Genomic DNA, 16,273 nt, shown 5'->3' with positions numbered 1-16,273 from the left:
GTTGTGCGAGACTGTCCTATCCGTTATTAAGGTGCAGTCCCAGTACAGCTTGTGGGTTGGGGTCTCCAGTACTGCCTGGGGTTCATACTTGTAGTAGGTACACTATCTTCGATCAACTGGTATTTCCTTGCTAGCTTCTGATGTATTATCCTGGTTACCTGGTCGTGTCTATGAGTGTACTCAGTCCCATGTCTATTAGTGTAACTTGCATTCCACGGTGATGTGTTGGATCGTTTCTGAGGCCAGGTGGCATTGTTGACATGTGTCATTGAACACTCCGGGCTCCTTGGCGATGTATTTTCTATAGTTCCTGGTGTTGATTATCTGGTCTTGGATGGCGAGCATGAATCCTTCAGTCTCAGGGAAGAGCGTCCCGCTCGTGAGCCATGCATTGGAAGCAGTTTTATCCATGTGATCTTGATGGAGATCATTGTAGTGTCTGCCATGGAGTGTCTTCTCTGCCCATCTTTCTAGCTTTGTTTGTGCCTCCTGGTTGGGAGGAGACTCCTCGCTTAGGTTGAGTGGGGTATACCGCTTGTCTATCTTCCTTATGGCCTGGTGGAGTGCTGCTGTGTGTTTCTGGAAGTAATCCTTCAGGTTAGAAATTGCTGTCTTCTGTTGTTCAATGAGGTCTATCAGGCCCCTTCCTCCTTTCCGGGCAATTAGTCTCTCCACGGCTGATTTCTGGTGGTGTTGGCGGCTCTTGGTCATCACTGTCCTTGTCTTTCTCATGATATCCTCCAGCTTGGTGTTAGTCCAATCTATGCCCCAAAGGAGTATGTTAGCACTGTGATTGCATAGGTGTTTATGGCTTTAACTGTGTTCCCTCCATTCAGCTTTGCTTTCAGCAGGCTTCTGAGTCTCTGATGGTATTTTTTGGTCAGGCAGGCCTTAATTTCCTTGTGCTGTAACTGCTGAGTCTGTATCAATCTCTAAGTATTTGTAGGCCTCTTCCTCTGCCATGGCTTCGATCTCTTTACCAGTCTTCAGCTGGTAGTTTTGTTTGACTAATTTTACCTGGTGCAATCTGTGTGCCTTGCATTTGTCTAGACCAAATTCCATCCTAATATCACTGCTGAATTCTTCGGTGATCTGGAGTAGTTGCTGGAGGTGCTTCTCAGTTCCCGCATAGAGCTTGATGTCATCCATGTACATCAGGTGGGTGAGGATGTACAGTTCTTCCTTCCTTGTTTAATGTTATATCTGTACTTGCTACTGTTGAGCATGGTGGATAGTGGGTTAAGTGCTAGACAGATGCCCTAAGCTCAGAGAATCTCCCTGAAAGATTCCTCTCCTGATAGGAATTGGCCCAGTTTTGATATTTTCGACCTTAATGGTGGTACTCCATTTCACCATCGTTTCTCCTAAGAAGTTTGTCACTATCGGATTGACTTCGTAGATGTTCAGTGCCTCTATTAACCAGCTATGAGGCACGAAGTCAAAGACCTTGTGGTAATCTATGTAGGCTGTGTATATGTTGTGGCACTTCTTGTAGGCTTGCTCCATAACCACAGCATCTATGGTTAATTGCTCCTTGCATCCTTTCTGCTGTTCGGCCATTATGTTCTGGCTCTCCAAGTGGTCTGATATCTTCCTGGTTATGCAGCTGGTTGGGATCTTGTACATTGTTGGGAGGCAGGTGATTGGCCTATATTTTGACAAGTTTCTTGTATCTTCTTTAGGCTTCAGATATGTTGTTGTTTGGTTTTTAGGAGCATTAGCAACTAAGGCCATATTGCTCCGGGGATATGCGGTGGTCATTCCCTGACCTTTCCGCATCCTCCGTATTTGGTGGTCTCTGGGTGCCTTATCATTCGGGTGAACTGCTCTGCCAGGTGCTTGTGTGTGCAAGTGAGCTTCTTGTACCAGTAGTTGTGGACATTATCTATTCCTGGGGTTATTATTAATATTATTATTAGCTATATGATGCAAGGAAGCCGAGGCTTTTGCTGCACTAGGCTAAAAAAAAAAAAAAAAATTCCTGAATTACCCAGAGAGAGAGAGAGAGAGAAGTAGAAGGGAATCACCAAGAAAGAGAAGAATGATGATATCCAGCTCAGGACCCTTGGGTGTGCCAAGCCCATACTCACTAGATATGAGCCCCTGGAGTTAAATTGTGACCTTTTAAGGCAGCATGCCAAAATTGGCTAAATCTTTTAAAAAAAAAAAAAAAAAAAACTACCCTCGCATGCCCAGAACACAAAATGCATAATGCTTTATTATCCTTCTTAAACATGCCAAATCTTTCACTGCAAGTTTCTTGAAATTCTCTGCTACTCCCCTCTTCATTTGACCATTTTTCTTTCTTTGCTGGTTGAGCTGACCTTCTAAGCAATCTGTAAAGGACAAATAGCAATTAAAATATTTATGGAAATTAATACTCCACTGTCCACGCCACATACAAACTGTAATTGACAATGGTTGGTTGGTTGATATGTTGTTTAATGGCACAAGGGCTGCTAAGGCCATATTGTGCCTGATTCTATTTGGTAGTGGAGGCCACACTAAATACTGAATGTGGATAATAAATATATCTCACATAACTTTACCAATAACTTGCATTCTGAATAAATGTGTGAGATATACGAATTTTTTTTCTTAATTTCGTTTCACAATTTCGTCAGTACATATCAACCACTCCGACTTCAAACAATTCACTGCATGACATTTGAAATTTTTTGAGACTCTCTAAATTCTGCGTGCCAAAAAAATTTGTATGTGTGCCACTTTGGTCATGCATGCCATGGGTTCGCCACCCCTGTTTTAAGGTACTTTAAAACTCCAAAGGAGCTCATTCTTCCAACTTGGTAATGAGTTTAATGAACAGAATGTTAAGCAATTAGAAATACTCAGTTTAAAAATGTTTCCCCATAGGCAAAGTAAAATATTTATAAATTCTGAAATAGTACTTAAAACAATCACCTTTAACTTATGTATGTGTATCTTTTCCTTTGTGTGTAGTTATTTGTGTAGTTAATATTTCACACCCTTAGGTCATTTTCCCTTCTAAGAAGTTTTCCCACATAAGAAGTTCTAAACCTCCAGTCCATTGGAAAACTTCTTATCCGGGTTCTACTGTAATTGTAGACAGTTATTTTAATATATTTCATAATGATCAATGCACACATGACAAAATACATTTTGGAATTAAAAGAACACAACAGCTACAAGGTGTGGCTATTAAATAATGAGACTGTTGCTATAAAATAAATATAATGAAATATTTCGTACCTTACAAATTATCCTCTTCAAAATAATTACCTTTGTCTTTCACACACACTATTCCATACATTTCTTCCAAACATACAGACATTTCTGGAAGTCACTGTCTGTAAGCCCTTTTAACACCAGTTGTTTCTTTCTGGATGTCTTCAATGGACTGAAAATGGGTTCCCTTAAGTACACTTTTCAGTTTAGGGTAGAGAAAAAAGTCACAGGGTGCTAGGGGTGGAAAGTATGGTGTATTTTCACACACATGGATTTTTTTTTTAGCTAGAAATTGGTGAACAATGAGCACATTGTCTTGGAGCATCCATCCATCCTTCTACAATTCAGGTTTCTTCCTTTGAATTTTTTCAGGCAGCCCTGTCATAGCTTCAATGTAGTATGTTTGATTGATAGTCTGATTTGGTGGGACATATTCAGCCATTTCTGGAAGTCATTGTCTGTAAGCCCTTTTAACACCAGTTGTTTCTTTCTGGATGTCTTCAATGGACTGAAAATGGGTTCCCTTAAGTACACTTACAGTTTAGGGTAGAGGAAAAAAGTCACAGTCTGGCAAGTAGGGTGTATTTTCACACACCGATTTTTTATTTTTTATTTTTTTTTTTTAAGCCAAAAATTGGAGAACAGTGAGAACACTGTGTGTTGGAGCATAATCCATACGTCTACAATTCAGGTTTCTTCCTTTGAATTTTTTCAGGCAGCCCTGTCAGAGCTTCAATGTAGTATCTTTGATTGACAGTCTGATTTGGTGGGACATATTCAGCCATAATAATTCCTTTGATATTGATGAAAATAAGAAGCATGGTTTTCAATTTTGATATTCTTGCATTTTTTGGTTTGGGGGATTGTTTGTCCTCCATTACATTGATTGTCTTTTAGTTTCTGGATCATACTGGAACAGCCAAGTTTCATTGCGAGTAATTACAGTACTCAAGAAGTCTGGACATTCTTCAATTTTTTTCAAAACATCTTCACAAACTTGGAGACTTCTCATGCCTAAATTTTCAACAATCATTCTAATGCTTAAATGACAATCACTTCTAATCAATGTTCTTACCTGGTCCACATTTTCATCATTTCCACAGCCTGGTCATTCACTGTCATCCACATTTTCTTCTCCTAAAATCTTTTATGCCATTAAAACACGAGCCCTTGACATAGTATCTTCCCCATAAACTTGATTTAACAACACGTAACTTTCAGTTGGAATTTTTTTTAGTTTTGTTAAATATCTGAGGTTGATTTGTTAGCATTAGTACAGGCATATGATGCAAGAAAGCAAACTTATATAGCATCATAAAAAAAAAAAACACCCTTCCCATTTCACCCATTCATTCACTCCAATGTTTGTCTAGTTCTGCCTTAAATTTATTTAAGCTATCAACTTCCACAATGACAGATGCAAGTATGTTCCAGCAATCAACCACCTTTTTAAAGGCACATTTCTGCACATCTATTCTACAACTGTCTTTCCTCAACTTGAATTTATGCCTCCTCAGGTGTGCAATCTGAAGAAGAGGAAGAATCCCATCAACTATACACCTCAATCATATCACCTTGCAGGTGCCTAGTCTCCAGACACCACAATTTGCAGAACTTAAGCCATTCTTGGTAAGAGCATCCTTTTTTCCCCTCACTAGTCTCGTTGCTCTCCTCTGTACTTATTCCAGCAACTCCACATCCTTCCTAAAATGAAGCCTCCAGACCTGTATGCAGTACTCGAGGTGTGGCCTGACCATTGCCATATATAAGGGGATAATTACCTCCTTATCCCTGCTAGCAAAATTCTTGTATATCATTGACAAGACCCCATGAGCTCTCTGGCAGCCTGTCTACACTGCTCAGAAAACTTCATATGCGACTGCAAAATTACCCACAAGTCCTTTTCAATCTCCACTACTCTGAGTGTATTACCACACAGTTGGTTGGTTAGTCTGGGGTTACTGCTACCCATATGCAGTACTTGACATTTGTCAATGTTAAACTTCAGTTGCCACTTCTCAGCACATCTGCCCAAATTTTCTAGATCTTGTTGCAGTAGCACACTGCCATTACTGTCATTAACAACCCTGCCAACCTTTGTATCATCTGCAAACTTGGACATTAAGCCTGATATACCTTCACCAATATCATTGATAAATACAGAAAACAACAACGGGGCAACACCAAACCCTGGGGAGTCCACTAATAACATTAGTCCACAAAGAGCAGTTCCATTTATTACCACTCCCTGACTTCTCCCACTCAACCATCCCTTTATTCATAGCAGCAACTTGCTCTTAATGCCATACTGCTCCAATTTGTACAGCAGTCTTCCATGTGCAACAGTATCAAAAGCTTGCCTGAAATCCAAGTATATGATAAAGTTATTTTTTGCACCCAGTTCCTTTGCGACCACATTGCAGTAACCAATCAAACTGGTCAGACAAGATCCCCATAACGAACCCATGCTGTGTCTGAACTATAACTGCAGTCTTGTTTGTTTGTTGCTTGTTATTTGGTTTTTAGGAGCATTAGCAACTAAGGCCATATTGCTCCGGGGATATGCGGTGGTCATTCCCTGACCTTTCCACATCCTCCGTATTTGGCGGTCACGGGCTCGAACCCTGGTCTAATCAAGAAGCATGTGCTACGCACTGCTGCTCCTGCCCACCTGGCTAGAGAGGCGCCATGCAGTCTTGTCTAGATGATCTTGCACTGCTTCTTTAACCAATGACTCCATAATTTTTGCTGGGACAGAAGTTAAACTAACAGGTCTGTAATTAGAGGAAGGGGTGGTAACTACTACCATGAATGCAGATATTTTTTGAGTTGTAATAAGCTGTTTGATAGTAATGTAGTATGGGAACTGTTTAAAGAATTTTTCCCACAGGCCACAACCATTTATTCCAGCTAAGTACACAAACGAATGATGCAAAAATGAATGACCAGAGAGGCAAAAGACTTAACCGAGCAAAAGAAAGAAGCATGCAAGAATTACAGGCTATCAGGTAATGCTGCTTCACAAGAAAACTATAAGCTAGTATGTAATAAAAACTACTGGCAGGGGTAAGACTTGCCAAAGCTGAATATGAAAAATTGTTAGCAAAGAGAACCAAGAATTGGGAAAGAGAATTCTTGTATAAGAATGCAAAGAGACAAAGTAAACTTTGTAGACCCTTATCTGTATTATCAATAATTCAGCTGCAATAGCAGCTGAGTTGAACACATTTTCAACTACCTTTACTGTTGAAACCACATTATTGCCACGGGGAAAAAGTGAAGCCAAGCTGAACCGTTGCAAAATTACTGATAATCCTGTTCAGGTTGTTGACAAATTAAATGAATATTTTGCATCTACAATCACAGGTGAAGAAGTTTTCAAGGATAGGAATACCAGAAGTACACCAAGTTATAACTAGGAGCTAAATGATTTTGTTATTACTGAGAAGAAAGTGGAAGAGAAATTTCTGAAGCCAAAAGTAAATAAGGCACCTGGGGCTAATGGAATCTATTCAATTATATTAAAAGAAGCAGTAATGGAGGTAAGCAAACCCATGCCATTATTATGAAAGCATCATTGGATTCAGAGAAGCTTCCTACAGATTGGAGATGTGCAATTGTCTCCTATTCACAAATGGAGATCAAAGAGTGAGCAATTATAAACTAGTAAGCTTTACTTCTGTTGCAGGGAAAATAATGGGGCCAGTGGTTAAAGAAGTAATGCAGGATCATCTTAATAGGAATGGAATTATATGGAAATCAGAGCATGGATTTTTGGGGATCCTGTCTGACCTATGGCACAGTAACAAAGCAACTGGATGCAAGCAATAATTTTAACATCGTATATTTAGATTTCAGTAAGGTTTTTGACACTGTTTCACACAACAGACTGCTGTATAAATTGGAGCAGTATGGCATTAGGGGAAAGTTAGTGTTATGGATAAAAGGATGGTTAAGTGGCAGAAGATGGTGATTATAAATGGGCACTGCTCTTCTTGGACTCATTTTACCAGTGGAGTCCCTCAGGGTTCAGTGCTGAGCAGTTGCTGTTTGCAGTATTTATTAATGACACTGATGAAGGCATATCAAGCTTAGCATCTATGCTTGCATATGATACAAAGGTTGGCAGGGTGGTTAACAACAGGAATCAAAGCATACTACTGCAGCAAGACCTAGATGAATTAGGCAGTTTGCCTGAGAAGTGGCAACTGAGGTTTAACATTAGTAAATACAAGGTATTGAGAATATAGGTAGCAGTAATCCCAAAATAACATGCCAATCAGGTAGTACTACACTGAAGTTGTTTGAGAATGAAAGAGATCTAAGAGTAACTGTACAACCTGATATGAAGTTCTCTGAGGAGTGCAGATGGGATGCTAAAACAGCTCATGGGGTGCTGCAATAATATATAGGAACTTTTCTAACAGGGACAAAGGGGTGATTATCCCATTGTATAAGGCAATGGTTAGGCAACATCTTGAGTGCTGTATGCAGGTCTGAAAGCCTCGTTTTAAGAAAGATTTGGATCTCTTGGAACAGGTGCAGAATAAAGCAAACAGATTAGTCAAGAACACAAAGGGGCACTCTCATCTCAAAAAACTTCACTTCTGTAAATTGCAGTGCTTGGAAACTAGGCATAGGCATTTTTGAGGAGACCTAATCAAAGTATTTAAGGTTTTATATGGATTGAGTAAACCTAATGATGGTGGTAATCTAACCCTTTCTTGGACAACACAAACAGAGGACAAACTTAAATTGAAAAAGAATGGCTGCAGGATAGATGTACAAAAATTTGCTTTCAGCCAGACAGTAACTGATGGTTCCAATGGCTGATGCTGTATAAGCTTGCTTGCTTGCTTGCTTGCATCATTATCCAGTGCTACTACTAATAATAATAACAAAAATAAGTGACATAATATCAGAGAAGCAACTATCTGAAAATTACTGAGAAAGACTAGAACCCCAGAAGCAGATGTTGTATACCTGATTATACTAAAAAAGATAGCAAGTGAGTGCATCCAGACCTTAGTAATTTTAATAAGATCATCATTAAATTCAAAGATTATTCCCTTGAACTGGAGAAGTGCCAGTGCCTTTCCAATCCATAATAGAGAAGCTAAAGCAGCGATAGCCAATTATGGACTAGTGAGTTTGACTTCTGTGGTTGATCATTATGGAATCTATGGCAAGGACACAATATAGGACCATCTCAACAAGAATAACATCTTAAATGGGTCTATTCGTGGTTTTGTGAAGGAGAGATCTTGCCTGACTAATCTAGTAGCTTGCTATGACAAGGTTAGAAAAGCAGTTGAACGCAAGAAACAACTTTGACATATATCGAATTTTAGTAAGGATCCTGACACAGTTCCTTATAAGAGGTTATTGTATAAATTAAAGCAGATTGCAATAACAGGGAAAATTCATCAATGGATTAGGGATTAGCATTAGTTAAAGCATATGATGCAAGAAAGCAAGCTTATAAGAGCATCAGCCAAAAAAAAAAAACATTTTACCCATCCAATCACTCCAAACGTTTGTCTAACCTCCTTTGTTCCTCTCACCAATCTTGTTGCCCTTCTCTGTACTTGTTCTAGCAACTCTACATCCTTCCTAATTGTCCACTTGATTTGAATGTCACCCAAATATCAGTTCCATCAGCATTTTAGACTCCCAGGTAGCAAGCCCAGATTGGAATATCTGAGTGAATGTCTGTGACAGCCTCTTTGGTCAAGGACTACTTTCACTTTGTGTTCTTTTTATTGCACAAGTCTGCATGCTGGTTGAAAGGCAAGAAAAAGAGATGGTCATAAATGAGTATTCTTCAGAATGGCCTACAGTAGAAAGTGGGGTACCCTCATGGATCAGTGTGGACCTCGTGTTTTTTATCTTCCTAAATGATATCGATGAGGGAATACAGAGGAAGCTGTCAAAGTCTGCCAATAATTTAAAGGTTGTAAGAATAGTTAATGATCAGAAGCAGGCTATGCTGCTTCAAAAGAATTTGAATTGACTGTAAATACAAGCTGAAAAATGGCAGCTAAACCTTAATGATAGCAAATGTAAAATATTGCACTTGGAGAAGAGAAAACAATTCCAGGTATTGTACTGGTTGATAAAAGTCAGCTACCACCTAGTATCGCCTGTAACACAGAGGGGCAGCATTCCTCTGTGTGGTGTGGGCGCCACACCTTAACCCCTGCTTATGTTGGTTCACACCTGAGTGGTCACCTCCAGTATGCCAGGTGGCATATTTCAGGACTTGCACATGGAGGTTATACCCAGAGTTATTAACAGTTCCATCATCGTGAAGGTACAAGCAGAAGATTTGGGTGTTAAAGCCCGACCAGACTTCACCGAAATTAGGTCCACTTGATTTGAGTGTCACCCAAATATCATTTCCATCAGCATTTTAGACTCCCAGGTAGCAAGACCAGATTGGAATATCTGAGAGAATGTCTCTGACAGCCTCTTTGGTCAAGGACTAAAGAGTACTTTCACTTTGTGTTCTTTTTATTGCACAAGTCTGCATACTTTATTGCCACACCTCATATATAGCAATGGAGAGAAAAAAATTACAATAAACAGCACAGAAAAAAATGTATTTCACAAATAAAGATAATCATTAGATTGTACCTTTTTGGTTTTCTTCACTTTATCAGCTGTGTCTGCCAACACATAGCCACTGGCAACCACATAACTGGCACGTACCACATTCACATGTACTAAAGCACGAAATGACTCTCCCACTTCATTTGCATAGCCTGGAGAACAAAACAAAAATATAAATACTGATTTAAATAAAGCAACAAAATAGCAAAATGCATGCCTTTGAGAGTAGACTGGCTATAAGAGAACTGGGGGAGGAAAAACCCTCCAGGGCTGAGCCTTTCAAGATTTTCCACATTATCCACTTTTTTTTCCAAATTTAACAAATTATATATAAAATAATAAGAAAAAAGGGAAAAAAATATGCTAAAAATGTTTTTAATATAAATGATCCAGATGTCTGTTGATGTTAACACCAACACCAGTAACAGGTCAGACACCAGTGTGCCATCCAACAATGCAGGGTGGCCAACCGTCCGATATGGCCAGGATTGTTCCAATTTAGAACTTCTATCCCGCGTCTTGATAATACCATCATTTGTCCCGATAAGAGAAAAAAAAACTGTTAATTTATTGATTTAAGTATTTTTAATTAATTCTTACTGGAATCTAATGGATGTTAAAAATTAATTCTAATAACAAGAGAAAAATGAGAATTGAGAAATCTTTTCTCTTTGTTGTTTTATATTATATGTATAACATATTAATTTATCTACACCATACATTATTTTAGTAATTCTCAAATGAATTTTCCTTTTTTTGAATTGTTAAAGTGAAGTAATTTTGAAAATTAAATAAAAAAACAGTAATAACCATTTAGGATATCGTAAAGTACAGTGAATAACCTCTGATTTTATTAAGATATGGTTATTTTTTATAAAATTTTATACATTTTGGTTTATAATTTAAAATACTTTTGATTTCAATTTTATAATTTTTAAAAACCATTTCAAAGTTTTTGCAATTTAGTTTTTTTGGATTACTATTTATTATTATTTTTTCTTATTTTTAGACAATACTGAATTCATATTATCTTTAAATTAATATGGATAAAGAAGCTCCAAAAAAGAAAACAAAAAGAATGATGAAGTTCAATCAAGAATGGAGAAATAATATACAGCCAGTTACGTGAAGGATGAGGTGAATATTCAACAAAGTGCACGATTTGTAATAATATGATTTTCATTATTAGTCAGGGTGGAGAAAATGATATTAAACAACATAAGATGACACAAGCTCATATCTCAAATTTAGATGCATTGGCTCAATCTTCAAAAATATCCAACTTCTTTGTGGCACCAAATAGTAGTTCTGAAAGTCAAATTGTAATAGCTGAAACAATATTTTGCTACCATTCCTGTTTACATTCACAAAGCTATCATTCAACAGGATATGCTGGAACTTTGTTTAGTGGAATGTTTCCAGACTCCAAGGTTGCTAATCAATAGAGCTGTGGAAAAACAAAAGGCAATGCAATAGTGACTGGTGTTTTAGGCCCATTCTCAATAAAAATGATTTTAAAAAGATTGGAAGGTGAAAAACCATTTTCTATAATGATCGATGCTTCAAATAAAGGAAATATTAAAACTTTTCATTTGATAATTAGATATTTTGATAAATTGCAAGGTGTTCAAGACTTCACTTTTTAGCTTTTTATTCTCTTGAAAGTTAAACAGCTAAAGAGATAGCTAATATTTGAAAATAAAAATTGAAGAAGCATCTGGACTTTCATTAAAAAAGTATTACGGATAATGCACCAGTAAATTTTGGCAAAAATCAAAGTATTTTCACAGAATTACAAAAATCTAATGCCAATAGGATGTAATGCTCATAATTTTTCACAAACACCATAAAAAAGCTGCTACTACCTTGAAAATAGATACTGAAACAATTTTTATTAAAATTTATAATACGTTTTCATCTTCTATAAAAAGAACTGCAGAATTAAAATTGTTTTCTGAATGGACCAAAATGGAGTGGATGGAACTACAGTAGTAGGTCATATACCAATTCGATGGATGTCGCTTTTACCATTAGTTGAGACTGATTTCAAATTTTCTACCAGTAAAGTCATATTTTATGAGTCAAGACTCGATTGTTTGTTTATTAGAAAAATTTTTTGAAGACGACTTCTCTTGCATATCATGGATTCGTTTCGAATGTTGGAGTCATTTTTCAAAAGATGTCGTTGAAATTACAAAGTGAGGATGCAACAATTTTTGATGTTTATGATATAGTGGAAAATTTAAGAACATTCTTGAAGGAAAGGCAAAATGATGAGCTTTATGGTACATTAGTTGAAATGAATTAAGAAAATGTGATAACAATCAAGAAATTAAGCGATTCAAATTAGGTGTTACAAATTTTCATCAAAAAGCTATTGCATATCTAGAAAAGTGGTTTGATTTTAATGAAAATAAATTAAAAAAACTACAACATTAAACATTATCTAATCCACCAATATTTAATGCAATTCAAGAATTAGTTGAAATATTCAACATCAAAAATGTTAACTTATACATGTATTTGCTTTTTGAAGAAATTTTAAGTCTAAAGGCATTTTGTTCGTCACTGAGTAATGAAGAAAAGAAAATGCATGTTGATAAAAAATGGGTGCAATTTTTCTCAAAATTTCCGGAGGCAAATAATTTGTCTCAAATTGTAAGCTCCATATTAAGCACTCCACATTCAAATGCTTCATCAGAAAGAGTTTTCAGCTTAATGAAAACTGCTTGGCAGAAAGAGAAAATGCATCTTTTATTAGAAAATTTAGAAGCCAAACTTATGGTGAAAGAAAACTATACCTGTGTCCTGTTCAGAATTTAAAAACTTTTTAAAATCTTCGGAAGGAAAAGAAATTTTAAAACTAGCGAAATCTAAAGAAAAATATATAAAGTAAAAGTAGTCTTCCTTGCTATTTATAACTGTTATAAATAATATTATAGTTTATATAGGACAAATACATATTAAAAACAATCATATAACAAATAAATACTATGATTGATTGATTGATAAAAAAATGTACTTTAATTGTAATTTTATATTTTTCTTTTACTTTTTGAAGGAAAAATTGCTATACTACACATTTTATTTCAAGTTGTCCCACTTACCAATTTTCAAAATATGGCCACCCTGCAACAATTTGTACTGTGAAATGCATTGTCATAACTATTTTTTATCTTATGATAATAAAACAAGACAAATGTATTCATGAATCAGGATACAGAAAATTTACTAAAGTAATCTAAAGAAAAAATTTAAGTAATCTGAGAAAAAAAATTAGCTTAATTCGAATAAAATACAAGCCTAATTAATTTAAATAAAATATAAGCCTAAGTAATTTGAATAAAAAATAAGCCTAAGTAATTTGAAGGAAAATTTAGCAACATTCCTTTTATACTGAGATGACAACTTTTTATTCCATTACAGTTTAACCCAAAGATTTTCAAAGTCGATGTTGCATCATTTCCTAAAGAATGTCATTACCATTCTTTTGGAAATGACAACACTCTGAGAGGGTGGGTAGAAAAACAAATTTTTCACTGTTATAAATGATTACAGACAGTAAAGAACAAGTGCCATAATTTCAAATTGCAAAGAAAAAACTGCACATCTTAAATTGTAGGAAGTTAGTAATGGCCATAAGGTGCCTTTGAATTTCCCCAAACTATCAGCCTCAACAACCCATGTACGTAACTTATTCCAGTAATTTATAACTTGCTGGCTAAAATAAAACTTCCTGAAATTCAAGCTAAACATCTCCCCCCCATAACTTGAATTTATGGCTCCTAGTTCTAGAATTATTTATAACTGTGAAAATTTCATCTTCATTCATTTTACTTTTGCCTCACAGCCTTACACTCCTCAATCAAGTTGCCTCTAAGGTGCCTAGTTTCCAAGCTGTGCAACCCACATATTTGAAGTCTTTCCTCATATGGACACCATTTTGCTGATCTCACCAGGTGAATTACCCATCTTTGAACTCTTTCAAGAGCTCAATATCTTTTTTAGGTGCAGTCCCCACACCTGAACATAGTATTCCAAGTGTAATCTAACAATAGTCTTATATAATGGGATTATGGCATCCTTATCTCTACTAGAAAATATTCGATAAATCATCAATAGGACATACCATGAGCCTTCCTTGCAACCTGTCTACAATGCTCAGAGAACTTAATGTCTGACCATATCGTAACTCCTAAGTCCCTTTCTTCTATTACTGACTTTAGTTCAACTCTACAAAGTGTACAGGTTATTTTAGTGTTGCTGTTCCCAAGGTGTAAGACCTTGCATTTTGCTGAATTAAAGCATTACTGCCGCTTTTCTGACCATACCTGAAGTCTATCTAGGTCACTCTTAAGAAGCTCTGCTTGTCTGTGATCATTAACTACTCTACCGATCTTTGCATCATCTGCAAATTTAGACATCATACCCTCAATCCCTTCATCGATGACATTTAATAAAATCAAAAACAGTGATCCCAATACTGATCCTTGGAGAACCCCACTTCTTACATTTTCTTACATTAACCCAGTCTGAAGAATAACCATTTATCACAATCCTCTGCCTCCTGCCCTGAAGCCATCCTGCTATGCATCTAAGGATTTTCTTCCTGTGAGTAGGAGTGTGTTATAGGCCTAATGACTCTGATGAGTATAATAAACAACTGTACAGGGAAATAGAGTGGGCCAGTAAATCAGAGAGTCTTATAATGGGGGAATTTAATTTCCCAGATATTGACTGGAATTTGTGAGTTTGTCACTCACACACTAGCAAGGCTTTTGTGGATTTATTGGATGATTATTTTCTACAGCAGCAAATTTAGGTGGCAACTAGAGGGAGTAATATTCTTGATCGGATTATCAGTAGTGATTCTTCATGCATTAAGAATCTGCAGATAAAGGAACCACTAGGTGGCAGTGATCACAGTATGCTGAAGTGAGATTTACTCAAAGAGGTAATTACCATCAGGGGTAAAGGGAAGGGTTTTTGCTTTCGTAAAGGCAACTACAGAGGTCTGAGACAGTATTTAAATTCTATACGGTGAGACCAACTGATGATGTTACCAACAGCAAATTCAAAATGGGAAACATTCAAAGAATTAATCTTGGAAGCTACTAGGCTTTTAATACAAACTAAGAAATATTGTTCAAGGTTTAGACCTAAATGAATGTCAGGTGAACTAATCTGACATATCGCAGAGAAGAAAAATGCATGGGATACATATAAATTAATGGATGATATAGAAGCCTATGAAGGAGATTAGGCAGGCAAAGGCAGATTACGAGAAATCTTTGATAAAGGATGCAAAGAAAAACAGCAAAGAGTTCTTTACTTATGTACACTCTAGAAGGAAGGGGATGAATCAGATTGGTCCACTGGATATCAATGGTTCTACTGTTGATCATCCTGCTCAGGTAGCTAACAAACTAAACGAGTATTTTGCATTTACATTCACACATGAGGAGTTATTCAGGGAGGGGAATGCCAGAGGCGAATTAAACTCTGGCAGTGAGCTAGATGATTTCGTAATAACTGAGAGCAAAGTGGAGGAGAAATTGTTGAAGATAAACATAAGAAAGGCACCTGGGATGGATGGTATCTATCCAGTTATATTAAATGAGGCAGCAAAGGAAGTAAGCAAACCCTTATCCATAATTATGAGAGCTTCCTTGGACTCAGGGGAGGTACCCAAGGACTGGAGATGTGAAAATGTGATCCCAATTCACAAAGGAGGATCAAAGGGTGACAAGTAATTACAGACCTGTTAGTTTAACTTCTGTCCCGGGGAAATTAATGGAGGCACTGGTTAAAGAAGCACTGCAGGATCATCTAGACAAGACTTCAGTTATAGCTCGGACACAGCATGGTTTTGTTAAGGGGAAGTCTTGTCTGACCAATTTGACTGGATACTATGATGTGGTCACAAAGGAACTGGATACAGGGAAAAACTTTCATATATCATATGATTTGGATCTTAGAAAGGTTTTTTGATACTGTTGCACATGGAAGACTGCTGCACAAATTGGAGCAGTGTGGCATTGGAGGTAAATTGCTGCTATGGATAAAGGGATGGTTGAGTGGGAGAAGAGAGAGTGGTAATCAATGGACACTGCTCTTCGTGGACTAATGTTATTAGTGGAGTCCCCCAGGGTTCAGTGTTGGGTCCATTGCTGTTTTCTGTATTTATTAATGATACTGATGATAGTATATCAGTCTTAATGTCCAAGTCTGCAGACAATACAAAGGTTGGCAGGGTTGTTAATGACACTAATGACAGTACACTGCTGCAACAGGATCTGGAAAAGTTGAGCAGATCGGCTGAGATGGCAACTGAAGTTGAACATTGACAAATGTAAAGTACTGTATAAGGGAAGCAGTAACCCCAGAGTAACGTATCATATCAACTGTGTGGTACTACACTGACAGTGGTAGAGAATGAAAAGAATTACCTTGG

The 16,273-nt window shown here is 36.9% G+C and overlaps 1 protein-coding gene across 1 annotated transcript in view; it reads right to left on the bottom strand.

The window, feature by feature from the left end:
• The window catches only part of LOC150074923 (mitochondrial fission process protein 1), a 35,378-nt gene that overhangs the window by 7,750 nt on the left and 11,355 nt on the right, over window positions 1-16,273 (bottom strand). Inside the window, exon 2 of the mRNA XM_090389341.1 lies at window positions 9,844-9,971. Coding sequence (XP_090245467.1) covers window positions 9,844-9,971 — 128 coding nt within the window. The remainder of the gene's footprint in view (window positions 1-9,843; window positions 9,972-16,273) is intronic.

This window comes from Mastigoproctus giganteus, unplaced genomic scaffold (genome assembly GCF_048544385.1).
Source record: "Mastigoproctus giganteus isolate SK-2022 unplaced genomic scaffold, ASM4854438v1 scaffold_15, whole genome shotgun sequence".
NCBI lineage: Eukaryota > Metazoa > Arthropoda > Arachnida > Uropygi > Thelyphonidae > Mastigoproctus > Mastigoproctus giganteus.
Note: the sequence above shows the minus strand (reverse complement) of the source record. Positions and strands in the feature narration are given on the sequence as shown.